Source organism: Ostrinia nubilalis, chromosome 15 (assembly GCF_963855985.1).
Source record: "Ostrinia nubilalis chromosome 15, ilOstNubi1.1, whole genome shotgun sequence".
Lineage (NCBI taxonomy): Eukaryota > Metazoa > Arthropoda > Insecta > Lepidoptera > Crambidae > Ostrinia > Ostrinia nubilalis.
The window spans coordinates 12,855,799-12,883,440 of NC_087102.1; the positions used below are offsets into that span (position 1 = coordinate 12,855,799).

General features: G+C 36.4%; 1 protein-coding gene across 1 annotated transcript in view; it reads left to right on the top strand.

Moving 5' to 3' along the window:
• Positions 1–27,642, top strand: part of LOC135079024 (NPC intracellular cholesterol transporter 1) — a 73,221-nt gene that overhangs the window by 1,562 nt on the left and 44,017 nt on the right. The window contains exon 2 of the mRNA XM_063973653.1: positions 11,238–11,360. Within this exon, the coding sequence (XP_063829723.1) occupies positions 11,238–11,360 (123 nt within the window). The remainder of the gene's footprint in view (positions 1–11,237; positions 11,361–27,642) is intronic.

A 27,642-nucleotide genomic window follows, 5' to 3' on the forward strand; every position in this document is an offset into this window, starting at 1 on the left:
ATTAATCATAATTAACAACAAATACTATTGCACATACATTTATTTACTGCATTATTTTGGTAGCCCTGCTCAAATTATATGTATGTATCAGCGTTTAAGATTCCATGACCCAACATGTTGCATGTCAAGTCAATCAAGATACATGGTGGCCAATTAAGATTAATTTATGTCAATAAACTGTTGTTCGCTTTCAATTGACTCTGAATTATGCTTGAGTCCCTTGTTATTTTTGTTAGCCATAATTGACTTTTGAGCTTTTGACTATATTTCTGTTGCTATGGTATATTGAGTCAAATTAAATCCTTATTTCCACCCATTGATCTATTAACAGTGTTTTTCAACCTGTGGGGTCGCCAAGCCTCTATAGGGGGGTCGCGAGAAGTCGTAAAAACTACTTCACAGTAAAAAAATAATCTTATAAAGACAGATTAATCCGAAATCTAATTATGCAATTAATGTTGTATGGATTGAAGTATTCGGTCCCTACAAACATCTTTGCAACATTATAAAACGCATGAAAAAAAAAAGCGAACGGTCGGGGAGTCGCCAAAAACTTTTTCATACTAAGGGGGTCGTGTCATGAAAAAGGTTGAAAAATACTGATCTATAATATTCATTTGGATAGAAATAGGCTGAGTATTATCAATCCACACCAAAATGTTTATTATATCCATTATTTATTTATAAATCTAAACTTTATGCACTAAATTATTGTCAGGGTTCGAGGATATATATCAAGGGATATATATCTTGATATATATCGGATATATATCCGATATATATCAAGGCGGTTTTAATGATATATATCAACTTTTAAAATTTGTTACTGTATTTGAACTTTTTGACATAAGATTTTAATTTTTTTAGTTCATTTTGCCGTATTTCAAAGAAATTTTATGTTTTTGCTTTATTTCTCTGATTTTATGTTTTAAAAACATTAAAAACATGTTTATGTAACACTTATGCAATAGTATTCATGAATAATACAATAAAATAATAGTATGGCTTTCATACAAAATTGATATATATCAAAGTTGATATATGGGTGTTTCTCTGCTATTTGGAAAATCGTCCATACAAGACTGTCCTGAAGTAATTTTATTAATTGTTGAGAAACTTTGCTAATGAAATTCAGGGCAATAGTAATTTAAATACATAATATCTAAAAAAGCCCACACATTTTCCCCTTAGTTTTTGAGTTATTGGCGATTTTTCGCAAAACTGCGACAGGGGACTGTTGCAACCACCCAGGGGAATGTTTTATGGACAAAAACAATTAGTATTTTTCTTTAAGTAAACAAACTCTTTATTTTTCTTTGCCATTATAAAAATTATCATCATCATCATTTCAGCCATAGGACGTCCACTGCTGAACATAGGCCTCCCTCAAAGACTTCCATGTTGATCGATTCGTAGCGGCCTGCGTCCAGCGCCTTCCTACTACCTTTATAATGTCGTCGGTCCACCTTGTGTACCGTAAAACGCAGCGTGGGACATCCACGCGGCCTCCACTACAGAACCTTGCTGCCGATGGGCCATCAGTCCTGCGTACTATGTGCCTTCCTATTGCCACTTCAGCTTGCTAATCCGTCGGGCTATGTCACCGACTTTAGTTCGTTTACGGATCTCCTCATTTCTGATTCGATCTCGTAAAGAAACACAAATTATTTGTTATGTCTCCATGACTTTCTTTTTTGCACGAAACTTAGCACAGTGCTCCCTCCAAACCTTTTTTACAGCCTTATGCTCACGACAACTCATATCTTTATCTGATTTTAATGAAAGTTTTTCTTTTTTCTTCTTTTTTTCAATTTTTCTTTTAGGGTAATGTTTCAAGTCGATGATATCATAATTGCACAGTTATACGTTTTTGTTCTAGAAATTCTTCTCATGTTTCGCGTAGCTTCTTTTTCGGTGAAATTTTGAGATAATACCTACTAAAAAGACGTTATTTTAGTGGTCAAAACCTAGGAAAACAGTAGTATGAACAGTCCCCTGTGGTATGAACAGTACCCTGTGCTATGAAATGACAGGGGAATGTTCGCCAGGGGAATGTTATTTTTACGTGAATACTTCATAAAACAATATCATTTAAAAACATTAAAATAAACGCAACTTATGTGGCTACATACTAGAAGATTAATTAATTTAAACACATTGTCGTTATTAAAACTCTTAAAATAGTAAAAAAAAAGGCTCACCAGGGGAATGTTTTCACTGACGACCGAGACGCGTGGTTCACCAGATGACGCAGTAGTAGCATTAAACAAAATAGCGGCTGCCCACTAGCTACACAACTGAACAACCTTAACACCTATTGCGTTCCGTTTCGCGATCTAAGTGCTTTGCGCCAAAACTAAATATGACTTTAAGCCGGTTTTAAAATTTTAACAGGGGAATGTTTTAATAATTTGAGGACAGCATTCTCAGAAGGATATTTTGATTAAAATTATATTGTAAACATTGTTTGTGATGTATTAAGATGCTAACTGTTATTGTTAATGTATTTGGATATTTTTTATTCAAATATCAACAGCAATATAATAAACATTTGTAACAATATGTGTAATTCTGGAAAAGGGACGTACCAGGGGACTGTGATTTGAGACGTTTGAGGTTATTTATTCGAATATTCCATGATTGAATTACTAAATATGCTATGTCATGCTAAGAATACCTAATTCTATGTCGGTATTGATACAAAAACCTGAGAAATTTTAAGGTTTACTACATAAATTTAGCTTGGGACAGCGATTTTCCATTTAGTGGAGAAATGCCCATATATCCGATATATATCATAAATATCCGATATTTTGATATTTATAATAAATATCGGATATTTTCGAACCCTGATTATTGTACAGTGGCAGACTTCATGTTGGGTGGCATTCTCTGCCAGTCAACCACAGTACATGATTAATTTTGATGTAACTATTCTTAATTTTTTTGTATTTAAATTTGGAAAATGGCAGCCACTTCATGCCCTTAGATTACTAATTAGCCATAATTTTACTTCTCTGGGGATGCAATTTCTTAATACAAAATATGATTTAAAAATACCCCTTATGTGCAAGGAATCTTCCATCTTTAATCAGATGTCAATACACTTCTTGTTATAATTTGTTGTTGATGTACAAACCAGTGAATCATTGTGTTTTGCAGGACAAACCAAGGTCCTCAAGTATCGCACTGATACACTGCATACACATTATTACGACGAATTGGGAAAAAAAATCGAAATAATATTAGTTTTTCATATTTGTGAGTGTTAATATCTGTCAATTAAAACTTTAATGAGATAACTTTTGGTAAACAGTTTTAACGAATTGTTCATAAACATGATCGCCGCCCGCCTAACGCTAGAACAGTTACAGTTGCCAGTTTGAATTCCGCTGGGAGCGAATTTTAGCGCGAAGAGCAGGGAAAGTTCAATCTTTTAGTAATGGATGTTGATGTATAACATTGTTTGTATCTATTTTAGTTCGTTCATCCGTTCCAAACGCCGTATAATAAGCTTAATTTGTGATTGGTGGGATAACTAGTTGACTGTTTCCTGCAGCTTTCTGCTGGATATCATCAATCACTTCTTGCGCTTTATTGCCATTTCCATCTTCAGCGTCGTACTGTTTTTATAGTTTACCTATCTAATTTATTTAGTAACTATCTCACTCGGCTCAAAGGATCCCAAACATTTTCACGACTTACGTCACCAAAAAAAAAAACACGGATAGGGTTGCCCGGTCCAAAAACACAAAAGCCGGACTCGGTGCTTAATTTGGCCGGACATTTTACTCTAAAAGCCTTGGCCAGAAAAGTCCGTAAAAAGCCAAACATGTCCGGTAAAAGCCGGACACCTGGCAACCCTAAGCACGGAATCCCCGTGCATTAAAACGCTCTTTGATTTATGAAGTACTAGCTTTCCGCCCGCGGCTTCGCCCGCGTGGAATTTTGTCTGTCACAGAAAAACTTTGTCGCGCGCGTCCCTGTTTCAAAAACCGGGATAAAAACTATCCTATGTTCTTTCCCGGGTCTCAAACTATCTCTATGCCAAATTTCATCAAAATCGGTTGCGAGGTTTAAGCGGGAAAGCGTAACAGACAGACAGACAGACAGACAGACAGACAGACAGAGTTACTTTCGCATTTATAATATTAAGTTGGGATTGAAAAAGCGATGATGCAAATGTGAAACTATTGAAAATACGCAACCCAAGGTTCATCGCCATACTTGACAGTTGTCATACGTCGGGACAGGCCTGCGTCTGCCCGAGGAATAGTAATGAATGAGTTTTCCTCCTAAACGCTGCAATTGATGCCTCGATCAAGGTGACTTGGAAACTAGTTTTTATACTTGAAGCAAACTTGATTTTCATGCGGCTTCGTAAAGAGGCTAATTAACTTTGATGACAACTAATTCTACGTTCTTGGCGTTTTATCAAGTTATGTTTTTCCAGCGTTCTAATTTTGTAAGATGATTTTTCAAGCTCCCTTGTGACCACAAGACGTCTAGACTAGACCTTGTGGTTAGAGAGTCTTGAATCAGTGGGTTTAATACCCTAACAGTGTTAATCGTTCGTTCGTTTCAGCCAAATGAGGTCCACTGTTGGACAAAAGCCTAACCCAAGGATTTACATAACGACTGGTCCTTCGCTGTCCGCATCCAATGTTAATAACTTTTTGTAATTGTTACTAATTTAGGAAAGGCATTGGAGGATAATTGAATGACCGGATTTTCTACAAAGTTATGATTTTCGTGGATTACGCCATTTTTGGTCCGATTGAGCCATGTCAAACGGCTATGACTTCTAATAAAGTCGTCTTCTGCTAATAAAGGATTCTGACCTCGGTTGTTACAGAGGTATTTCATAGAAGATTACATAAACAAACAACAACAACGGAGAATACCACTAAATCACGTAACATTCAGCTGGCACTAATTAAACCATGATTCAATTAGATCTTCGCGAAAAACATTTGTTTGCAGATTAATAATCGCCTCGCTAATTTTATTGGTTTTGTACAAAGGCACGATCGGTTGGAAGCTTTTGAGCCCTTTGTTTGTTCAGATCATAAAGTATTTTCGCATGAATACATTTAAAGTATGTTGTTTTCAGATCAATTTAAACGTTTGGTATAGGCAAAGCCTTATTTATTTTAGAAAAACCTTATTAATCTGTTTAATTGATTCAATGGTGCGTATTTGAAGCACACTGGTCGAGTGTTAAAGAGACGGTGGACAGTGGAATTTAAAGATTTAAATATGAATTTATTAAAAGGTATAAACTATACTAGATAGAGAACAATGTTCACATTTCAAATCGGGGATATTCCAACCAGACGCGTCCGTGAGGTAAAAACTAAAAAGGCAAAAGCATGAAACTTCATGTTTTATTTATCGACATTTTATTGGCCCGGGAGAATTTCGGTGGCATAGCAACTAAAAATTTATATTTCTTGAAAAGTTAGGTATATATTTTATGACAGCTTGTGATGCTTTTTGTTTTCATAGCAAAAGGTGACTACATTTACATACTAGGCACCAGGCAATGGTGATTGGTAAATAGAAAGACCTTCGAGGATTGATGTTTCCATGGCCTTCGCGCTGTAAAGAGACATTTTATATGCATTGCAGGGTAATAGGCCAGCGTCTGCAATGCAATAACTTCCAAGGGCACAATATTATTCTTGTACGAATTACTATGCTGGGGCTTTAATCGCTTAGAGTTAAAAATGACTGCTGTGATTTATTAAAATTATATACATTAGCTACGTTAGCTAGTCATTTGGACTCGCAGATAACTGCTGCAGTTTAAAACCATGATAGTTTTTTCTAGTGAATTTTTCATCAGCCAGTGTTTCCTTTTGTTCAGCGCGGTCATTTTCCATCAGCCAGTATTTCCTTTAGCTTGGTCAGTCATACATGTTATGTAGTTAATGTACTGTGTATGTTCTGGACTGAGGTTCGTTGTTAATGAGCATCAGAAGGTCGCTCGGCCTTGCTGCATGCGGGCATCCAGTCCGACTCGGTTTAAATTTAACCAAACGAATAACTTTGTCAAAATCACACGAAACTCTATTTATAAACGTGAATTAGTACTGGTTATGATAATGAGGGGTTTAATATGTTGCATGACTAAGGCGACATACCATTATTGCGCCAAAATCCTTGTTTCCTGTATGCTACTACATTTATTTTCCTAAAACACACTTGAAACAGGAAAAGGTTATTATACTGCACAGTTTCTGTCCTTCTGATATCCAGAAATTGAATGAAAAATGTAAAAAATAATAGACATAAAAAAGTAATTGAAATATTACGCAAGTTCTACGTCAATACGAATGACGTAGAAAACAACAAAAATATTAATTGAATTTTATTTACAGTCAAAATTGTCCTTTTTGCTTTAAATATTTAACGCCAAAATGAGGCAGACGACTTGATGGCTGGTGAAATTGATTGAAGAGGGTTAGCTGTGTTGTGGAAAACGAGCTTTTATTACAAAGTAGGTAGATTGAAAATAGATTTCACCTAATGGGGAAAACCCTAATGGTGTCCAGTGACGGGGTATTTCATGTTGATATTGATTGATGAAAAATGAGCACACTTTCTTGGTTTCATCCGGTTTGCTTCAATTTCAAAACATACATACAAGGGTCATGATTGGAATTAAATTAATTTGCCATATTAAGCAATAATTAATAATGATGTAGTAATTTTGCAATAATAATTGCGTCTTGTTTTTGCATTGTTATGAAAGTGTTAGAAAATGTATCGGATCGAAGTCATTTGTCGCATTGAATTATTTGTTAAAAAGCATTATTTTGTCCAAATTGGACGCACGAATCATTCGTTTACGGCCAATTATTAAATAATATACGCACTGCAATACATGAATACAACAATAGTATTGCATTAAAGTAACTAGGTACATAAAATAAAATATAAAAGATTTATGCAACACGTTCGTCTGACGTGCAATGCAGTATTTATTTCATACCGGCTTAGGTTTTATAGGCCTAGTATGTTTTGCAGGAGTAACATTATCCGACCACTTACTTACACACTACTAGTGATTAGGGCTAATTCAATTATGTATTACTTATAACGAGTGTGAGAAGCATTGAAACACTTTTCCCATACAAACAAGTTCTTAAACCCCAAGAATGTGAACTAAAGAAATAAACCATGATGGAAACACGTTTATTGCATTGTTAACATCATTGCTTTGACATAGTAATAAAGTAAACAAACTACTGCTAACTGAGTGAATCATTGTCACATCTGAGATCATACTCATTGGAAGGCACGTGGAAATAAATCTAAATTGATTTGATAACAGTGTATTGTCTAAATGGTCTGTAAACTGATAAAAGGTCGACGAAACGTTGATAAGGTCAGAGTAAAGGATACGTTTTGTGTATGAGACTAACTTATAAACGATTCGCATAAATTAACTTGATACTTGATATGTGAGTCAGACTCGCGTCATTGATCGGGCTTGACGTCTGAGTCAGTAACCACTAGTACTAAAGTCTGCCGGATAACTTCCCGTTCAGAGGTTAACTCATACTTGTAACTGATTCACAATTTTGTCAAGGTAAAGCTTAAGTTTAGGCGCAGACCACCAACTTTTATTGGCCGATAGTTTAGAAGGGCAGTTAATCAGTAGGGGCATGTATGGAAGTGCGCACATTACACCGATTTGGTATCGGCCGATTCTTCATACAAATTAGAATCGGGATTCGGGCCCAACTATCAGCCAACTAAAAGTCGATGGTCTGCGCCTGCCTAGGCTTGAGTTAAAAAATAACCGTACGTCGATTCCGTCATGTAGGTGATGCATTCCAGTCCTTCAACTGTGTTACTGATAAACATGTAATCATTTTATATTTATGATAATTATACGACTTCAAACGAATCGTTGTTTGTTCCTGAATACTTTATTATCGCCTGTTGTGAAGCTATTAAAGGTAAAGGAGCACACGACACGATTTGCGATTAAATATCTCAACTCGAGTGTTATTGATCCTTATATCGTTGCGTGTTCGGTATCGCTGTTCGGGGAAAATGAAATTTAGATTAGCAAGTACTTAGTAAAGATACAAGTAATGCTGGCTCAGCTTCATGAGAATCTCATTGATATGTAATACTTACGTGACGCTGGAGATCGATTACTTATGGGCTTAAGTTGATATGTTTTCTTAGAAGATTTATGCAGTTTCAAATTATTGCCTTAATTAAAAATTATTGGAAATTCTACGTGTATTCAATCTAGTCTCGATTACACTAGGTACCTACCAAACTCTTACAACATGCACGATCTTTATCCAGCGCTACAAAAACAATTTTGTTGATGGCATGACAATTCAAGTTTTCTTCAACAAAAGCTCTTAGAAAGTTCACGTCGTAACCATTAGTTACAATCTTACAATCCTAAATCTCTTTCATTCACCATCTACGCAGGTTGTTGATGCTTGTTCCTTTTATCATCATGAAAAGACGTGGTGGTAACGAACTGTTTCGATAACACGTATTTAGAGGCCACTGCCCCTGAATGTGGTATAAAGGACTGAATGAAAGACTGAGCGAACTCGGGGGCGTATGTTTTCAATGCAAGAACTTTCTATAGGTCAAACGTTCAAGCTTTTCCCTTTAATTAAAATATGAAAGGCTTCTGCATCCGTACTAGTTTTAGAGATGGGCGAACAGGTATTTTGCTCTTTTTGTGAGCCTTTATTTTGGATTCGTTCGTTCAACCAAATGACGTCCACTGTTGGACAAAGGATTTGTTTTGGATTAGATAGTAGATATTAGTATTTTATCTGTTATTATCAAGTACCTTGATGAAACAACAATGAGGTAGACGGTTTGCGATATTGTTCTACCAAATACAGTATATCATGTAGAAATATTGTATGAGCAGTTAAGCAGTACTCTATACTATTTTTCGAATCTTGAACTATGTGAAATGGAATAAACCCTACCTTCTTCATGATTGATAGCCATCCTTTTCTATTATTTAGTACCATGTTTGTATAATCGTCCTAACCGTTAACTAGTGCCATTTGCAAGAGGTGAAAGGTCAATGTCTAATAGTGCTTTATATTGATACATTCTGGCCCAGGTCATTCAATCGACGATGACCCAAAAGCATATTTAACTGAAATATCGATGGGAGCTGAAACGGCCTGAATTATGGATGCTTTCGTTCTGGAAAATCATACAGCCATAAAACCTGAATAAACGATTTTTACTTTTAAATAGATTTAGAAATATTTATACTTCTTTCAAGAAATGTTTACGAACATTTCCACGTAACACACTCTTATTTTATCCGACTTCTTAGAAAGGTTATTGAATTGATACATAATCACTATCAGGTCTTCTATCTATGTTGTTTACATTTGTCATATTGGACTATTCATAAATTTAAAATAGTCCAATGACTCTTAAACTAAAAGATAATTTTGTATTAATCACAGCTAAATCAATATTGAACAAAAGTGATTCATCAGTTTAGCATTAATTAGCCAAAATGATGTTATTGGGGCTATTTCCTATAGTATAGCTTTAAAAGGTATGATCTAAGAACTTTATATCTGTCATTATACTTAACTTACTTATGCCAGATTTTATGGCATCTACCTAAATTCTAATGTTAATGTAATAATATCGATTAAAGTAAAAATCCGCCCCCATTTTCCTATTGAAAGTCATTACTAAATAACGGGCCCGCATCTGTATTCATGTGTCCTACATTGTGCGGGTGTTTGCTGATCGAATAAGGCGATTGTCGCCTGTATCCTGTATCATTAATATCATTATGACCACGATTTCAATGCAACATCCCGATCTTCGATTCTGAACCTTGAATCGTGAGATGTAGAGCTCAGTTTGACTTTGATTAATGGCTTGTTTTCGCCTTCCAAAAATACTGGATGGTGGTTTGACGTAGACAGGCCATTTTAAAGTCAAAGTGCTCGAGGACTGCGCATATCGGTCAACGTTATTAGAAAAGTTGTTATCATGTAACGGTTTTAGAAGGTTCTTGCAAATTGACGTGTTTTAAAAGACAAATCTAACAATAAACATCATGTTATTTATTTGTATAATGAATTTTATTTCGGGAAGTTTAATAAGTGCTTGAAAGTCGTCTCGTTATCATATTGTAGGTAATAATGTTTTTTTTAGGAGATACAGATAATAAAAAAAAAATGTAATCCTGCTGCATACGGATGCGGTATATTAAATTGCATTGCACTTTGTTTGATTGCGCACATTAATAAAACAGTGGACTATTCAAACGGATACGAATACTTTGCGATTAAATTGTTCTCCCTAAAAACTACATCAACGTAGGTAATTTCATATGAAATTATGAGTCTAATGTTCCATTTTCATACAATCTTTTCTATGTGCGGTCTAAATATCGTCACATTAACGTACAGACAACACGGCATATCCAGTTAAACACTGTGGCATCTTATTTAGTAGGAATTGGGGTTATTTTGCCAACACCAACCCCTACTCTTCCCGCGGGTGTCGTAAGAGGCGACTTAGGGACTACACATCAAACAGAGAATGGGCAGCAGCGCTCTCTGAAAAACATCAATCTTTTAAACTGCGATCTCCAACCCGCCTGCCAAGCGTGGAGATTATGGCAAAACCCTCCACTATAGTGGAGGAGGCTCATAGTCCAGCAGTGGACTGTAAAGGGCTGTTGATGATGATGATGGGGTTATTTTGCAACAAAAAATTACATCCTGATGTGCTGCTGTACATAGGTCATGTTCAATACTGCCAATGGCGTTTGCTAGCCGGAATTTTCGGCAACCGGAATTTTCGGCAAGTTCAGTTTCAGTGAATAGCTGTCTAGCACGCAAAGTCTAACATCTAACAATCAATATGGGTTTAGGCTTGTTTGGAAATTAAACGCACTGTCCATGTTGACACAATTTACCACATTTAAACTAAATATACTATGACACGTGTCCTTTATTTATTAAGCAAAGATCCTTCAACTAGGTGTTCGAATCCTTTCTAAATATAATTAAACTATTAACCCTTGGTTACAACAATACCTCCTTGGAGGTAACGTAAGATTTAAGAACCTCAAGAATGTAATTTTCCACCTTGATAGTTTCATAACGTTTTCTTAGATTTTCAGGTGGATGAAGGTTTTAGGGATCTTTTGCAAAAATACAGCATGCTCTAAATTGTTTCCTCGTTTGTTTCAGATCCCATTGGCGTCAGCAGAAGGCCAGTGCATATGGTATGGCGTGTGTACAAATAAGACTGACTTCAAGCAGAGATACTGCCCGTACAATGGGCCTGCGAAGCCGATTGATGAGGGCGGTCGGGTAAGTGCTAAAGTTATTAATTTGAAGATATTGACAGCTTATGAGAATTTGCAAATGCTCAGCATACATTTCTTGTCGATTCTTTAGGAATAATAATTAGGGTATACGAAACTTTATTTCTTCATGCCTTTTGAGTCCAAATCGAACAAATAGATGAAGAGTCAACGCAAAATATTATTAAAAATGTAAATCTTTACTTCAGAGTTCTAAGAACAGTGTTCAAATGCCTGGGAGCTTTGTCTGGGCGCCAAGAGTGTACTGCTCTAGGAGCTTATCTTGGCGCCAATGAGATCGTCATTCGGATTGACGTTTCAACTGTCTAATTTATCTTTCTATCTATTTATTTATCTCACCTTTGATACGAAAAGTAACGCAACTATCAATCCTTTCGCTTCGTGGATAAAAACCATTTTTACCGAGATTTTCAATCGGATCCGAACTTCCCTTTCTCTCAAGGGCGGATTGTACGTACATGCACGGGTTTAACTGGGTCACCGGGTGAGGTTACTTAGTGCTCGCTATATTTAGCACCGGCGTGCAACAATGACGTCACAGAAGTCCTAGTTTCGACCGAACCGGAGCGCAAGGAACTTGACCTGGCATTTGCCGGATTGACCTGCTGATCGGAGTGGCAATGGCATGGAATTTTGGCTCTATGGAAAGTGGAAACAAAAGAGAGTGGTGTACGTGAGGTTAGAGCTTGTATTAAAGAGTCTTTTACTCGACTTCTCTTCAGAGTTTGACATTAAAACTCTGTTGTAGAGTTTTTAGTCTATAAATAAACATATTTCAACATCATCATCATCTTAGCCATAGGACGTTCACTATTGAACATAGGCCCTCAATGCTTTCCATGTTGCCCGGTTGGTAGCGGCCTGCGTCCAGCGCCTTCCTGCTACTTTTACGATGTTGTCGGTCCACCCTGTGGGTGGACGTCTCATGCTGCGTTTTCCGGTACGCAACCTCCACTCCAGAACCTTGCTGCCCCATCGGCCGTCAGTTCTGTGCCCTGCCCATAAACATATTTGCAACCTTCGAATGTTGCGAGATCAATTTTCTTTAGTCCGTGCAACACGTGTATGGATCATCATGATTGTATCAACGGGAATGGCTTTAAATTTCTTGGAACCAGTTTCAGCTTATGTCATCTGAGATCACACTGCAGTTATAACACTTAAACCTTATTAGTGCTTAGGATTGAAATCGATCTTCACGATTTCGGACGTCATCGAGTCGCGGTGGATGTTTTCAAAACATCGCGAATTATAAACTAAATCTTATTCTCGTGCTTCCCTTGAGAATGTGGTGATTTCTTGAGGTTACACAAATCACGTGTTGTCAAATTGCTATGTTACGCGAATGTAAACATCAGTAGTTTGTCTAATTTTGCTAATTCATCACGTGTGTGTTTCTCTTGTTTATTGGTAGTAGTATATTCTACTAATTGATAAAAATAAACTCTTTTTTGTTGTTATTATTGCTAATGATGTAGTAGATTGATTGGATCGCCAACTGAAACAGGAATTTGTAAGTGGTATAACTGGTACTTTCTCTTAATATTTTACTTGTCTAATATCTGATCGCTTTTAAACGATGCTCTATTTTATCTTTTTACGTTTGTCAGCAAAATATTAGTCAGGTATTTACAATTTCGCGAGACAATTTTGTATTTAGCATTAGCATAATTATCTAAAGTTTTAATTGATAACAAAAGAAATTAACCTTCATTGATTGCTGTGCCCTATTAGATTATATTAATACCTACTCTACAAAGTAACTATCACTTCGCGTTGTCAACATAGCAACGGTTGTTGTAGTAACACGTAGTTAAATATCATAAACATACTAATGGCTCGTACTTGGACTCATAGTTTATTTAAATTCTTAACTTCATAATTTATTTTAGCTTCCTATTGTGAATTAGGCACTTCCAAATTATGGAAGTGCTTGTCACGCGATTTTCCTTTCCTAGATCCTTTAAATTCTTTTGGCTTTCAAACAAAGCAGACAAAAAGCTTTTTCTGTCTCCTTTTCATTTTGATTCACGTTGTTTAACCTTCAACAAATCATAAAGGTGATTTACCGTGCCAAAACAGTACTCTTCATTGTTTATCCACGATAGCACTAACGCTCGCAATCGCGCGGCCCCCAAATCGATTTGTCTATCCACATCCACAACGATAGCTCGCATAATCGTCGCCACCAAATCGATTATGTGCTCGGATTGCACTCGTCCTCATTTCGCTTAACAGGACTAATGAGTTACATCACAATCCAGTCATTGACCCTGCGACTTCTTTGTTTCGAGAACCTTCCAAGCGTTCTAGTGTTCTCTCGGCTCTGTCTAGGCCCCGTATCGTCTGTCAAGCGAGTCTACTGTCTGGCGCTATTGAAATATGAGTCATTTTTGGGGTTCACGTTTCAATTTTGGTTATCGTATTAATATTCTAATCTAAGGGCTTATTGAAATAATCAATCTGAGTAGGTATGTGGGCACAAATATCATGAGTTCGCAGTTAAATGAACACTGACCGTTCACCTTCATGGTTAATTTTCAATACAGGATGTTGGAAATTGGCAATGCTTTGTAGAGATTAATAATGTTCATCGGCCGATAACCAAACAAATACATCAGTGAAAGCGCGGTCGTCTTCACGTCACTTCCTACAGTGGAGTGACCACCAACAACGTTGGCCTTGGCGCTTAGCGCATTTTGCGTCGATATCACAAATAGAGTTTACTCACGCATCAAACCAATGTTTTGAACAACATATTGTGACGAAGAGCAGAAGAAAAAACCACGAGAGTGAGCTTGAAAACTTTTTATCTATCGACTACAAATCTACAGACAACTAGTTTTGAATGCATGAAATGAAGGCCATGGCTAATTGTGAAAAATATTTTTGCACTGGTTTTAGATATCTTTTATTAGAGAGCACGACGAAATCTATTATTATTCGCCCTTTTGAAATTGGTGTTTAAAAGATGTTGATTAACATGCAAATGCCTACGCCTACTACTACAAAGATTTTCATGTTCACCAATACGTAAAAGAAATGACATGCATCAACTTCAATAAGTATTGTTAGGTGTACTTATCTCTATTTTAATATTGGTAATGAAGATAACGTCGTGCCTATTTCGTCTCAGGTGTTCAATGACGTTATCAGGTAATACGATAAGCACCTTATCTCTGAAATTCATATCTCGTGTGTCAGCCATTAGGCTTTTGTATTCGTACGTAACTGAGTGTTTCTGCGAAGCTGGTGTAACCTTTTAAGAGGTTTGTTTGTTTTAGGCAACCCCTTTTTAGTTACCCTTCAATCATTCATGACGAATTAGGGTGTAGATATGATGTGCCTTGTTACAAAAAAGTTAAACGAGTGATGAACACTGGTTTAAAACATATAGAAACTAGTAATCAAGGCGAATTTAACCTTTTGTAACAAGAGGGGAAGTGTTCCTTACTTACGGCGATACTCGGAAGTACGATCCCGATATCATGTCCTTCTCACTAATACTGGAATTCCTCAATGAGCGAACGAGATGCATAGAGCTCAAAAAGCGATTTCATCCTGTGGAGTAACTCCTGACTGACTCACGCCCGTATTTACAAACAAGTGAAGCAGCAAATCGACCGCACAGCGTTGAATGGAGCTCTGTGATTGGTTCGTGTGTCACCTTGTGCGTCTACGCGCACTGTGAGACCTCATAGTAATGTCTGTGAATACGGACGTCATGATCCTCGGTCAAAGAAACCATAAACCATATTGTCTATATCAGTTCGAGATAACAGGTTGTTTTCCTCCTTGTCACATCATCATCATCATCATCATCATTTCAGCCACAGAACGTCTACTGCTGAACATAGGCCTCCCCCAATGACTTCCACATCGCACGGTTGGTAGCGGCCTGCATCCAGCGCCTTCCCGCTACCTTTATCAGGTCGTCGGTCCACCTTGTGGGTGGACGTCCTTGTCACATATCAAATTCAAATAACATGACAGTTGTAGTAAATCCTCTCAAATACGTAATACCAAGGCAAATATTAATATTAAAGCGTTTGCGTACTCCGCAACTTTGTGTTGCCCAAATGGTCACGCGAATTGCGTCAATCCTAAATATAGAGGTTCATTCTGATATCAATCAGTTCTTACTGCTTTTAATTGGGCTCTTGATTCATTAGGATTTTATTTTAGCTCACCTTTAGCCTAGGTGCATACCACCGACCTTTAGTTGGCCGATAATTTAGTTGGGCAGTTAATCAGTATGGGCATGTATGGAAGTGCGCTCATTGCACCGATTTCATACAAATTAGAATCAGGCCCAACTATCGGCCGACAAAAAGTCGGTGGTCTGCGCTTAGGCTTAACGTTCATTAGCCTTGCTCTATGACACTGGCAAACTAAAAACAACGAACGACGCTATTATCTAATTTTGTAAGCACATAAACAAGTTTTAGAGAATTTAGTATTGAAGGAAAAACATTTCCTTTCCATAACAGTATCAAACACAATACAGTTTTGCCAGAGCTAAAAACTCCTATTTTGTGTAGAATCGTAATGTTTGCTAGTTTTTGATATTTCACGATTTTCTTATTGTGTATTATTTGAATTTATGAGTGGGTAAGATGGCATTACCTTTCAACAAAATGCCATCACTATTTTTAGGTACCAGCGCAGAATAGTACAAGCATTAACTTGGAAACTATTTTACTTGATTTCAAGATGTAGGTTTCGAACATTGAAGTAATATTACTACGTATAGAACAGACATCGCGAACAAAATATGTACAGTGCGGGGTGCGGGGCGGGAATTTGACGGACAGCTGTCAGTCAAATCCATGACTATCAAGTTTCATAATTTATGGCGATAAAATCTGCACCAGAAAATGTCGTACTTCATTGATAGGATTGCACGAATAGTGACGTTCCTGCGGTCGCCTCATCATAGACATTGTGAATCGATTGTGAAAATAAACAAATCGGCTAAATTGTGTTAAATTTTCATTGTGCTCAATAGCAAAAAGGTTCAGCTACTTACATTATTTTATTTTCTTTTATTATATTGTGCGTTTCCTGTAATGTAATCTAAGCTCCCCTCCCTTAGACTAAAATTAGCCCTCCTAGACAAGTGACAAAACGTAGCAGTTGAATCATTCGAAATCACTTCGCTCTGCCGTTTTTTGGTGTTAGTTACTTCACTCTGTGATGCGATTTTAAAATTACAACTGGCGATTCCGAATTCACAACTGAGGGGACTGAGGCTAATCGTGTTACTTGTGCTACAAGTGCGTATGGGCTTCATACTGATGCTTAAGCCATTAATTATTTTTCTTCCCGATTAAAATCTAATGTAATCGATAATCGCCTTGAGAATCGTTAACTGGTATTTTCTAATTCGATAAAAAAATTACCCATCTCTAGTTTAAAACTGTCATCCAACAGCGCACGAAATATTATGAGTTATAGATAATGTGATACCATTACAGAGGCGACACTTTGTTTACGTTTAGTTTCTGCCTATTGAATTGGATACTGTAAGGAAACATCGTCATCATCATTTTAGCTACTGGACGTCCACTGCTGAACAAAGGCCTCCTCTAATGATTTCCACATCGCCCAGTTGATAGTGGCCTGCACCCAGCGTCTTCCTGCTATCTCCAGTCAGTCCATCTTGAGATTTTAGAAAAATTCCCACTCGTCACGGTAGGAACAAAGCTAGGGATGACCCACGCCTTCATTCCAGAACCAATAAAATAACTGAAAGTCAGAAACTTTCAGTTATTTTATTGTCTCTATTGTTAACTATCTCAGTGGTTGAGTACACGTATAATAGCTGTGAGGTAGAAGTTACGGGACTATTCCCACCTCTCCTTTTCACCGCTGCATCTCCTGTGTAGCTAGCACCTAGACTAGTTGATTTAAAGCCAAGGTATATCAGTTTTTAGGTAATGACTTAGTGCATCTAAAAATGTAAAACTTTCTAGTTTTTTGTAACATTGAACAATCTAAAAAGAAGCATCATTTTTTTTACGTTCAAGTGTTTCTAAGAAATTTAAATGGAAGCTTTTGATGACAACGTATTGCTTACTTTTTCAGCTGTCGAACGAATCACTTTTATACTCATAGGTCCTGTACATCGGTAGATTTGGTAAATAAATGAATCCATCCGGACTCAGAAACTAAAAAAATTAAAATAGCTGTAATTTTTTAATACTGGATTTGTCGATTAAATTGATCATATTATTGCGCCCTAACGGGTCGGACACTGGTGACCAGACACACTGTACAATTATTATAATTTTAGCCTATCTCGTGAGCTAGGTGTCAATAATTAGGGTGATTTACTAACTAACCAGTTGCATACGAACAACAGCAGTGAGATTCAAACAAGTTTGATCCATGATGCCGCACGACTATTGTTTGAGCCCACCCGAAACCCAAGCTTATTTAGCTTAACACAAGGGGCTGGACTGGACTATTAGTAATTTGTGCAATACAAAGTGCTTAATCTTTTAAAAAATCCTTTTTATGCTGTATTTAACCTTCCTTTCGTATACTAATTTATGCGTCAGTGTCAAGTCTGCGATTTTTATTCTTTGAAATTTTCGTAAAATGGCTGCCGCCGCGGTGACGCCTTATAATTAACAAATTAAAATTAAATTAGTGTTTTAAAGTGCATAAATGTACAACTTAATGGTAAAAAGTCATTCCTTGATTTTTACTTAATATGTATCTGGAGTTATTTGAACAGTATTTTCGTCTATAGGATGGCATATTTCAAAAAACATAACTGCACTCAAGCGTGTTGTCACAGCAACCGCTGAGCACATACTAATTGAATTTCGGTCCATGGACCTGTTTGCGTGCCAGAAACAGTCTAGTTGACATGTCTTCTCTAGTACGTAGTACATTATATCTCAATGGTTTCGAATTGCGTCTTAGACTCTAGTTATTTTTCTTCATTGCAACAAGATTTGAGACGAAAAACAGAATGTAGTGCTACCTGAGGTCGTATTTCAAATTAATCTACTGTAATATGATGGTCTTGAACTTCCCTTTCAAGATATTCTGGGCCAAGCGCCAAGTTTACAACAACACAGCCGAATGTAAACTAATTTTAATCTTATAGTTGAGCGGTTAAAGTCTCGATTCGTTTATAATTTGTAATCATAAAGTTTTTGATGGTTTTGCTTATTGTTTACAGCTGCGATGAAGTCAGCTTCCTCGATTGTTTAGATATTTGTATTTTTATTGAGAAATACTTGTGGAGATAAGTCAAATATCCGTATGTCTCTTATCACTATGTCCTCAAGACGTTTTAGAGAAAGTTATTAATAAACATGACTATAATTTTGTTTATTTATATCTTTCTAATAAATTCTTTATCCAATAGAGTGAAATTCGATAAATCATTAAGATCGACATTGGCCCGGCTAATTACATTACGGCCGCCTGGCTTCGCTTCTTCTTTATCGGATTACCCGATTCTGTTTGTTTGTCAAGATAGCGTTAGTCAACATGAATGTGTGTTTTGGTCTGATAAGTTTCTTGATATAATTGGTAAATGCGTAGGAAAAAAGTCTTTTTTTTGTTCTTCCAACAATTTTGTTTCTTTTCTTTTCGTTTTCAGACCATTTCAGGGTTAACAACAAACATACTGACTGGCTCTGGGTTTTAATGTTAATAAGTATATGCTTGATTAAAAAAAAACTCTGAAATTGTCAGATTAAAGTACAAATGAAATCACATAAACACTGGCATCTTATTACAATGCCAATAGGTGCTGTTTTCCGATAAAATGTGTAGTTTTATGTGCTGTCGACTGTACATAATATACTACCTATTTGATGAATCGATTGGCATACATCTAGAACAGTCGTGAAGCGAGTCCGCGGCTGACTCAAATTGATGGTATTCAATCAGTAATGAGTTTAATTGCAACTGATCAATTATTTTCTTTGTCTTGTAAATTCCTAGCTACATCTACTAGTAATAGAAAAATTTTGCATATTTGCTTGGTTTCAATATTAATTAAATGCTTTATATCTATTCGTGTTTTTTTATCTGAATCATTTTACTGTGGTGGTTTGTGTTTCATTCAATATTCTGTATTGATCTTTTGTCTGTAAATAAAGTGCTATCCTTCAATAAATTTTGTTATGGACCACAAATTTATCTTTAACCCTTCATTATTCGTAGCAATGCCATTTTTACTGTACCCATTTTGTATATTTTTTTAGTGAAACATGGTTGGTTATTAGTAATTATTACATTGATGCAGCATGAGTCGTCTATTCAGAGTTGAATGCATTTGATGTAGAGTCAGCTTGCGTCAGTTACTTCGCTCATGCTATTATCTACCATCTCGCTCGGTGACGCGGGTGGATGATGATTAACTTGACACATTTTGTAATAAAGTCTATGGTTATTCTAGGACAGACTCAAAACTTTCATCGTTTAACTGCTTGTTTAATTAATGTCTAAAACATCTTTTGTTGTCATCCATCATTCGTAGTGGATTCGCACAAACTCATTATGATTGCAAATATAAATCCTACTAGAAGTTATAATATACTGTAGGTTAGAGATTGGGGGTTAGACAGACGAGCTAACACAGCAATTTTGTATTGTGTATTTTTTACTATTACTACATGAGTAAGGTGTTCAAGATTCCAATTCTAAGGGTTACTTTTGTTTTTCATTGTTATAGACTATCTACTGTTTAACTTTTCTTTTTCTATTACAACGTTGCGTAGATGCAATTGGCAACGATTCGAAAACATAAAAAAAGCTGTTTTTGTTTTGATTTTATGTTTTTTTGGTGTCAATACATAGTAATGTATTGTCATGTTATTCTGATGGTCTATCCTATCCCATAACTTATATTCATTTGTATGTGCTAAGCTATAGTATCTGTTAGGTCAGGTTTTCTTAAATATTCATGGTTCACTATTTTAAGATTAGGACATTTGGGGTTATGAACTTATAATAATTACCTTTTTAAAAAAATAAAACCGACTTCAAATGCGTGAACACAAAAAAAAACTAAAAATTAAAAATATTGCGCATAAAAAAGTTCATCCCCAATTTTCCACCCTTAGGGGTGAAATATTTTCTTCAAATTCGCATGAAACCACCCTTTTGATAATACCTATTCAACAAAAAAATAATCGTTCAAATTGATTTATAATTGGCGGAGATATTGCGTATAAAAAAGTTCATCCCCAATTTTCCACCCTTGGGGGTTGTTTTTTCTATTATTAAATTTAAATGGGACCACCCTTGAGGTATTACCTATACGCCGAAAAAAGATTTGTTCAAATCGGTTCATAATTGGCGGAGTTATCGCGTAACAAACATAGAAAAAAAAAAAAACATACGGGTCGAATTGAGAACCTCCTCCTTTTTTGAAGTCGGTTGAAAAGAAAATTAGTAAAGCACACTCCAGCTACTGAATGTTTCATAAACTATCTTATTTGTAGCCTTGTTGTATTGTTTGTCGCATATTTAATCAGCCTGTTCTTCTTCACACTTTTCTTCGAACTTCTCCCCGTTTGATGGGCCCATTTCCACGAAATATCCCAGAACATTCGTTTGAATAGGTTTCGTTTTCGATAAAGCTTTGATGTTCTAAAGCGAAGTTCGTGACTTCTTCTCTTTGAAAACCATTAGAATTGAAAAGTTATTTTTATGTTGTTTCCAAAAAAATGGAGCAACATTTAAAAATAACTTTTCGTTTCAAATCAATCGTGGAACCATGTACACTTTAACACGTTAAAGTGAAACATTTTTTATTTTATTAATTTATTGAAGAGAGCGTACCGGAAAGCTCAGCGTAGGACATCCACCCACAAGGTGGACCGACCGCCTCATAAAAGTAGCGGGAAGACCATTGTGGAAATCATTGAGGGAGGCCTATGTTCAGCAGTGGACGTCTTATGACTGAAAATTATGAGGATGATTGAAGAGTCTTTTGTTTTTCTCAAACCTAACATTTCTAGAAGATCATAATGCAAGAATAGGTGCTAAATACACAACGCATTGAAATCATAGACAGCTAATTACGTGATATGTAATTAATTCCGTAACACGCAAGGTCGATTCGGTCCTTCGGATCGCTCAAACGAATCGCGTCGTTACGTAACGTTACACAACCTGAGCTGCGGACGGAACCCTGTTACGTCACTAGGGATCCGTTCCGGGCCCAATTAATACTGTTTTCGTGCTGAATCAGGTATCTAATGATCCGTTCACTTCTGAGAAATGACAGGTTTGGAAGCTAACTAAAGGGGAATATTAATTTGTGTTGGTTTATTTATTAATAGATGGCGCTCTAATTCCCTAAGGGATGGTTATGTTTCAGCATTATTTTGTTTCAAGGATTCCATTTCGCATCCGAATGCGGTTCTAACTAATTGTATAGGAATTCGTATAAAGTTTGTTTGAATATAATTTCAAAAGTTGTCATTTTTATGGCTTGGTCAATTTAGAAAACAACCTTCATTAGCTCTTGTGTTGGGGATGCTCAATATTCGTTGTTTTATATTAAAATTTGTTGTGTGAGATTGTCCAAAGATATTTATTTATTTATTATATTTTTGTTGGATTTTTGACCATGACATGGGTTGTCTTGGTGATTTGTGGTTAGTAGGTAGGTATATCTATTTTTCTAGACTAGACTGTATTTATAACATCAAATGATAAGAATACATTAAAAATGAACACTTATCGAAATTGTGTCGAGTATTCTAGTTATTTGTATTGTGTTGTAATCAGCAAATGGAGTGAATCATGCTTTTGTATTAGTTTACCTGGACCCGATGACATCACATAGATAAATGTTAAAACAAATTGTTATCAATTCTCGTTTCCTCTAGAAATATATTACGTCAGCTAGTGACAAAAGGGATTACCCAGAATACAATGATATAGGTAATTAATTTAATAATAAATTGGTCAAATTATCAAGTACTCCCAAGAAAAGTAGAGCCTTATGCTATTAAATACAATAAACGTCCTTGTATGTATAATGCTTGTGCTCTATGTAACATTGACCCCGTCGGGATTCAAACTTGTTACAGCAGCTGGATACGTCCGCGACTATGTCATATTGTCATAAATAATTTATGAACATTATGTCTGCCTACTGTCAAATATTCATCAATTATGGCATAAAATAACCATATAATAACGTTGTTTTAAATTTAAATAACTTCACATTATTATTATCAATGATGAATGTCCCAAAATATTTAGCGCGTGCGGCCTTATGTAAGCCGGAAATGATGAACAGATCTGCATGCAACGATAGCCTCGCTTATTGATGTGCCGTTCCCGAGAACGCTCTCCTCACTGAGAATATTCTCGGGAGCGCTCCCGGGAGCGTTCTCCTAAGTGAGAAAGGTTGAGAATCATGTTTATCAAATGGAAATAAACAAACTTTCTTAAGTAAAATAGTTTTAAATTAAGTCGAAAGATAAGTGTATATTAAACAATACACTCTATTTGCAGAGAAAGGCTATATTCTCAGTGTTCCCGAGAATATTCTCGGGAACTTTCTCGGCAATATTCTCGGCAACTGTTCCTTTATTATATTTTATTTTTTTCGTCGTGAAATGTCGTTTTAATGATATGTAAGATGACAGAAATTTCTTTTTACATGCAATTAAATAATATAACTGTCAATTTTTTTCGTTTTTAACACGCTTTTATTAGGTCGTCGTGTATGTAACTAACTATGTAATGGAATCTTAGAATCTGAATTACATGCATTTCTAAGTCTTGTATCATCATTAAACTTTATGCAGATTAGATGACAATACAATATTGTGGTACCAGCTGGTCTGATGATGGGACTGGAAGGTGGCCAAAGGAACTCCTAAACGAAACGGTGGAATCACATCGAATTTGGGTTCATTGGATTTGTCTTTTCGATATCTTTAAGTGCTAGATAATGTCCAGGGTCCTAATGATGGAGTCAGGAGGTGGCCATAGGAACTCCTAAACGAAACGGCGGAAACTCATCGAGTTTGGGTTCGTTGGATTTGTCTTTTCGAGCACTTTAATGCTAGATGATGTCCAGGGTCCTGATGATTCCTGTTAGTAATTAAAAGCGTGTTTTTAGTTTTTCAAACTATTCTTTACATTTGACATTAAGGGCATATTTCACAATCGCTTAGTAAGGGCCTGTTTCGCCACTTCTGGATAAGTTGTGGATAGCCTGTCTGACGGATCATTTGACACATTTTTATATAAAATACGTGCTAGCTAGATTGATTTTAGTCTGTACGAGATTAGAATGGTTCTGAAACAGTTGAAAAACAACAAGGCACCGTAATCACGGCTGAGCTTCTGAAAGCAGGTGGAACGCCGGTACTAAAGGCTTTTCAGAAGCTGTTCGATTCCGACATCCTCAAGGGAATTACGCCTACGGCATGGCAAAGAAGTATGGTGATACTCCTCGTTAAAAAAGGCGACAAAACCTTGTTGAAGAATTATAGAACCATTTCGCTTCTGAGCCATATCTATAAGCTGTTTTTGATAGTCATTACGAATTGTCACGCTAGCTGGCTTGACAACTTTCAGCCCCCCGAACAAGCCGGTTTCTGAAAAGGCTTTAGTACCATAAACCATAATAATATACGCTACGGCAGATTATACGGAAGATCAAGGAGTATAATCAGCCACTTTGCGTTTGTGAACTATGAGAAAGCCTTCGATTCGATTGAGACATGGGCACTATGGGCAGTGCTGAAGTCTCTCCAACTGTGCCAAATTGACTATCGATACATTGAAGTGTTGAAAGGCTTGTACAAACACGCCATAGTAACAGTCCGAAACCTATCCAGTTGCAGCGAGGGGTGAGACAGGGAGACGTCATGACCACCGCCCTAGAAGATGTTTTCAAGCTTCTGGGCTGGAGCGGATTTAGCAGGAAGATCTAGGCACAATGCTCGATGGCCTCAATAGTCTCTCAACAAGTGGGTCTCAAAATGACCATGGACAAGATTTAAAAATCACGTCTAAAAACCGTGTTGCACCCACTCCTCTAAAAGTTGGAGACTCTACACTCGAAGTTGTTGACAACAATGTATACCTGGGACAAACAGTCCAGTTAGGTAGGTCCAACTTCGAAAAAAAAAGGTCAATCATCGAATCCAGCTCGGTTGGACAGCCTTCGGGAAGCTTCACGATATTTTCACGCGGCGTCTCCGTCGCGTCGCCGCTCCGCTTTAAATCCGCTTTGAATCCGCTTGAAATCCGCCAGAGTGGCAAGGGCCTTAAAAATCAGAGGCACACTCATGTTCAAATACCGTACCCGAGTCCTAAAGCCGCGGTACGCGTTCACCACGAAAAGAGTGAGCAAGACAGCAATATTTCACTCACACGTTTCATGCCTTGTTTATAACGACTAGTCTTAACGCCCAGTTAATAAAACATCGAAGCATTACAAATAATACCACATATAAACAACAAAATTAAAATTAAAACTAAATGTATTCTGTCGAGAACACTGAGAATATTCCCGGGAGCGTTCTCGGTTCTCGAGAATATTCTCACTGGGAATATTGCCGGGAACGAGAACTTTCTCAGCGGCACATCTCTAGCCTCGCTCATTCGGCTAACCTCCACACGGTGAACCGCAAAGCTCAACAGACAGACGAACAGCAGTATAGTCGACACATGAAAATATAAATTATACTTGCAAAATCTCTTTTATTACAAATGTGCATCAGTTGCGACTTGCACTATATTATATGATTTTATCTTCTGTTACTCCTGTTATTAGTCTAGATAGAGTTTAGCAATGACTTTTGTAATCTGTTATTATGTAGCGAATATTACTTACTGATTAATTAACTTCTTCAAACATTAGTCCTATTACTTACTAAGCTGATGGTGATTATGATGATCATGATAAGGTTAAAAACTTTTTGCTAACCTTATTACCTAGTAAATACCTAATTGAACAGAATCTGTAGTTATTTTGGCACTTTGAACAGTCGTTATACTTGAACCATTCAAAACAAGGAGGATATTAGCTTAATTAAAATTGTTTGTTGGTACATACAATACCACAATACTAAGTAGGTAATACGTATTTAGACACATAACACAGCATGTGGTTTAGTTGTAATCACTTCACAGTTTGTTAGGTTTTTTACTGTTTGCGTAATTGTTTGGAAACGTCTGGTTAATGTGCAATAAACATTAAGACGAATGACGTGGAACGCCCATTCTAGTTTTTCTTTAAAATTTTTATGAACAGTGCTTTATTTAAAAACAACTAGCTTTCCGCCAAATTTTGTCAGTCACAGAAAAACTTTATCGCGCGCCTCCCTGTTTCAAAAACCGGTATATAAAACTATCCTATGTCCTTTCCCGGGACTCAAACTATCTCTATGCCAAATTTCATCAAAATCGGTTCAGTGGTTTAGGCGTGAAAGCAAGTCACAGACAGACAGAGTTACTTTCGCATTTATTTAATTTAACAAAATAACTCCATAGATTTGTATGCCTAAAGTGCCATCTTATTAAAATGGAATAAGGAAGGAAGTAGGCTGACATCATGATCACAATAATTAGCATACTCTCAATGCGCAAGCGCACCTCTAAGACTGTTCCACGAGATTTTGAGACGTATTTGTGAAGTGTTGGCATTCCAATTCGCTTGCACATTCACACATAATACGGTATACGAAATGCTATTCGATTTTTACGAATTCGTATGCTAATAAGGACTGAATTGCTTTAAATATACGTCTCCGTCAGTTGAGTCTACTTGATCCGACCGCATTGAAGTGACCGCAGATATTGTTCAAGAGAAACTATAAGCTACTTTCGTCTCGTTTGGGGGCGTCCATAAATTACGTGAGACAATTTTGGCCCTTTTTCAACCCCCCCGCCCCCCTTGGTGAGATTTGGTGAGATTTTGCCTGAGCCCCTCCCCCACCCCTAATCTCACGTGATATTTAATAAAATGCCTATTTTGCAATGTCTATGCTTCGAGTCTATGAGATTTATATGAAAAAATCAGTAACCCAGTGTTGTGCCACGCGCAGTGCAGGGTTCCGTAGCTTCCAGTCGTTTAGTAAGACAAGCAATTGCTTCAACCTAGAACCAGTTTTTTGATTCATAGTTAAAATAACTAATTGTTAAATTTTGCTACTAATGGTTAAATATTAATAAAATGTAAACTAATAGTTAAAAAATGTATTAAAAGTCGGTTACTTTAACTACGAATACATAATATTTTCATACGTATGTAATGTCATTCTTTAGGGTTCCGTAGTCCAGACAAGGAACCCTTATAGTTTCGATATGTCTGTCTGTCTGTCTGTCCGAGGTTTCGCTTGGAAACTATTGGCACTGGGGAGCTGTAATTTTGTGAGGGTATGTATATTAATCACGCCGACAAAACGGTAAAATAAAATTTTGAAAAAAAAAATTTTTTTTTCTAGGGTAGCTTGATGGGTTAGGGTCAAAAAGAAAGAAGATTGCAGAGAAAACAATAGATATTTATTGTAAGTACGACAGAGATGATACCGCATAGGCACACAGCCATTGAGAGAGAAAAAAAAAAAATAAAGTCACAATGACATGCAGTGTCAGATTTGACTTTGACGTTACTGGATAATAGACTACTCAATGTTACGTTTCGTTTTACATTCCAACACCTGCCCATAAAATAAACGTCAACAATGACTGAGATACAAATAAATCAAGTTAAAATTGGAACAAAAATTGCATACAATATTAGTAACATGCCGCTTTATATAGCATACATAATATATGAAAACATAAACAGATCTCCAAAACACTTTTCCTTTTAAATAAATACAATTTAAACATTTTACAATTCTAAGTAGTTTTATTCTAGTTACAGTTCTAAGAGATCCTTAAGTTAAGTTGAGATACAAACTTATTAAACTTAGCACTTGACAAAGGTTTTGTCAACAAATCAGCTGTCATGTTTTCAGTAGACAAATGTTCAATCCTAACCAAATTATTCTTAACAACATCTCTAATGAAGTGGTGTCTAATATCTATATGTTTTGTACGAGCATGAAACATACAATTCTCACTTAATTTTAGTGCTGACTGGTTATCATTAAACAAGGTAGTTACACAGTCTATATTTAAACATTCTTTCAAAAAAGTACGAATGAATAACGATTCTTTACAAGCATTGGCAAGAGCCATATATTCAGCCTCGGTGCTTGACAATGCAACGGTTTTCTGTTTGCGACTCTCCCAAGACACTATGGAATTACCTA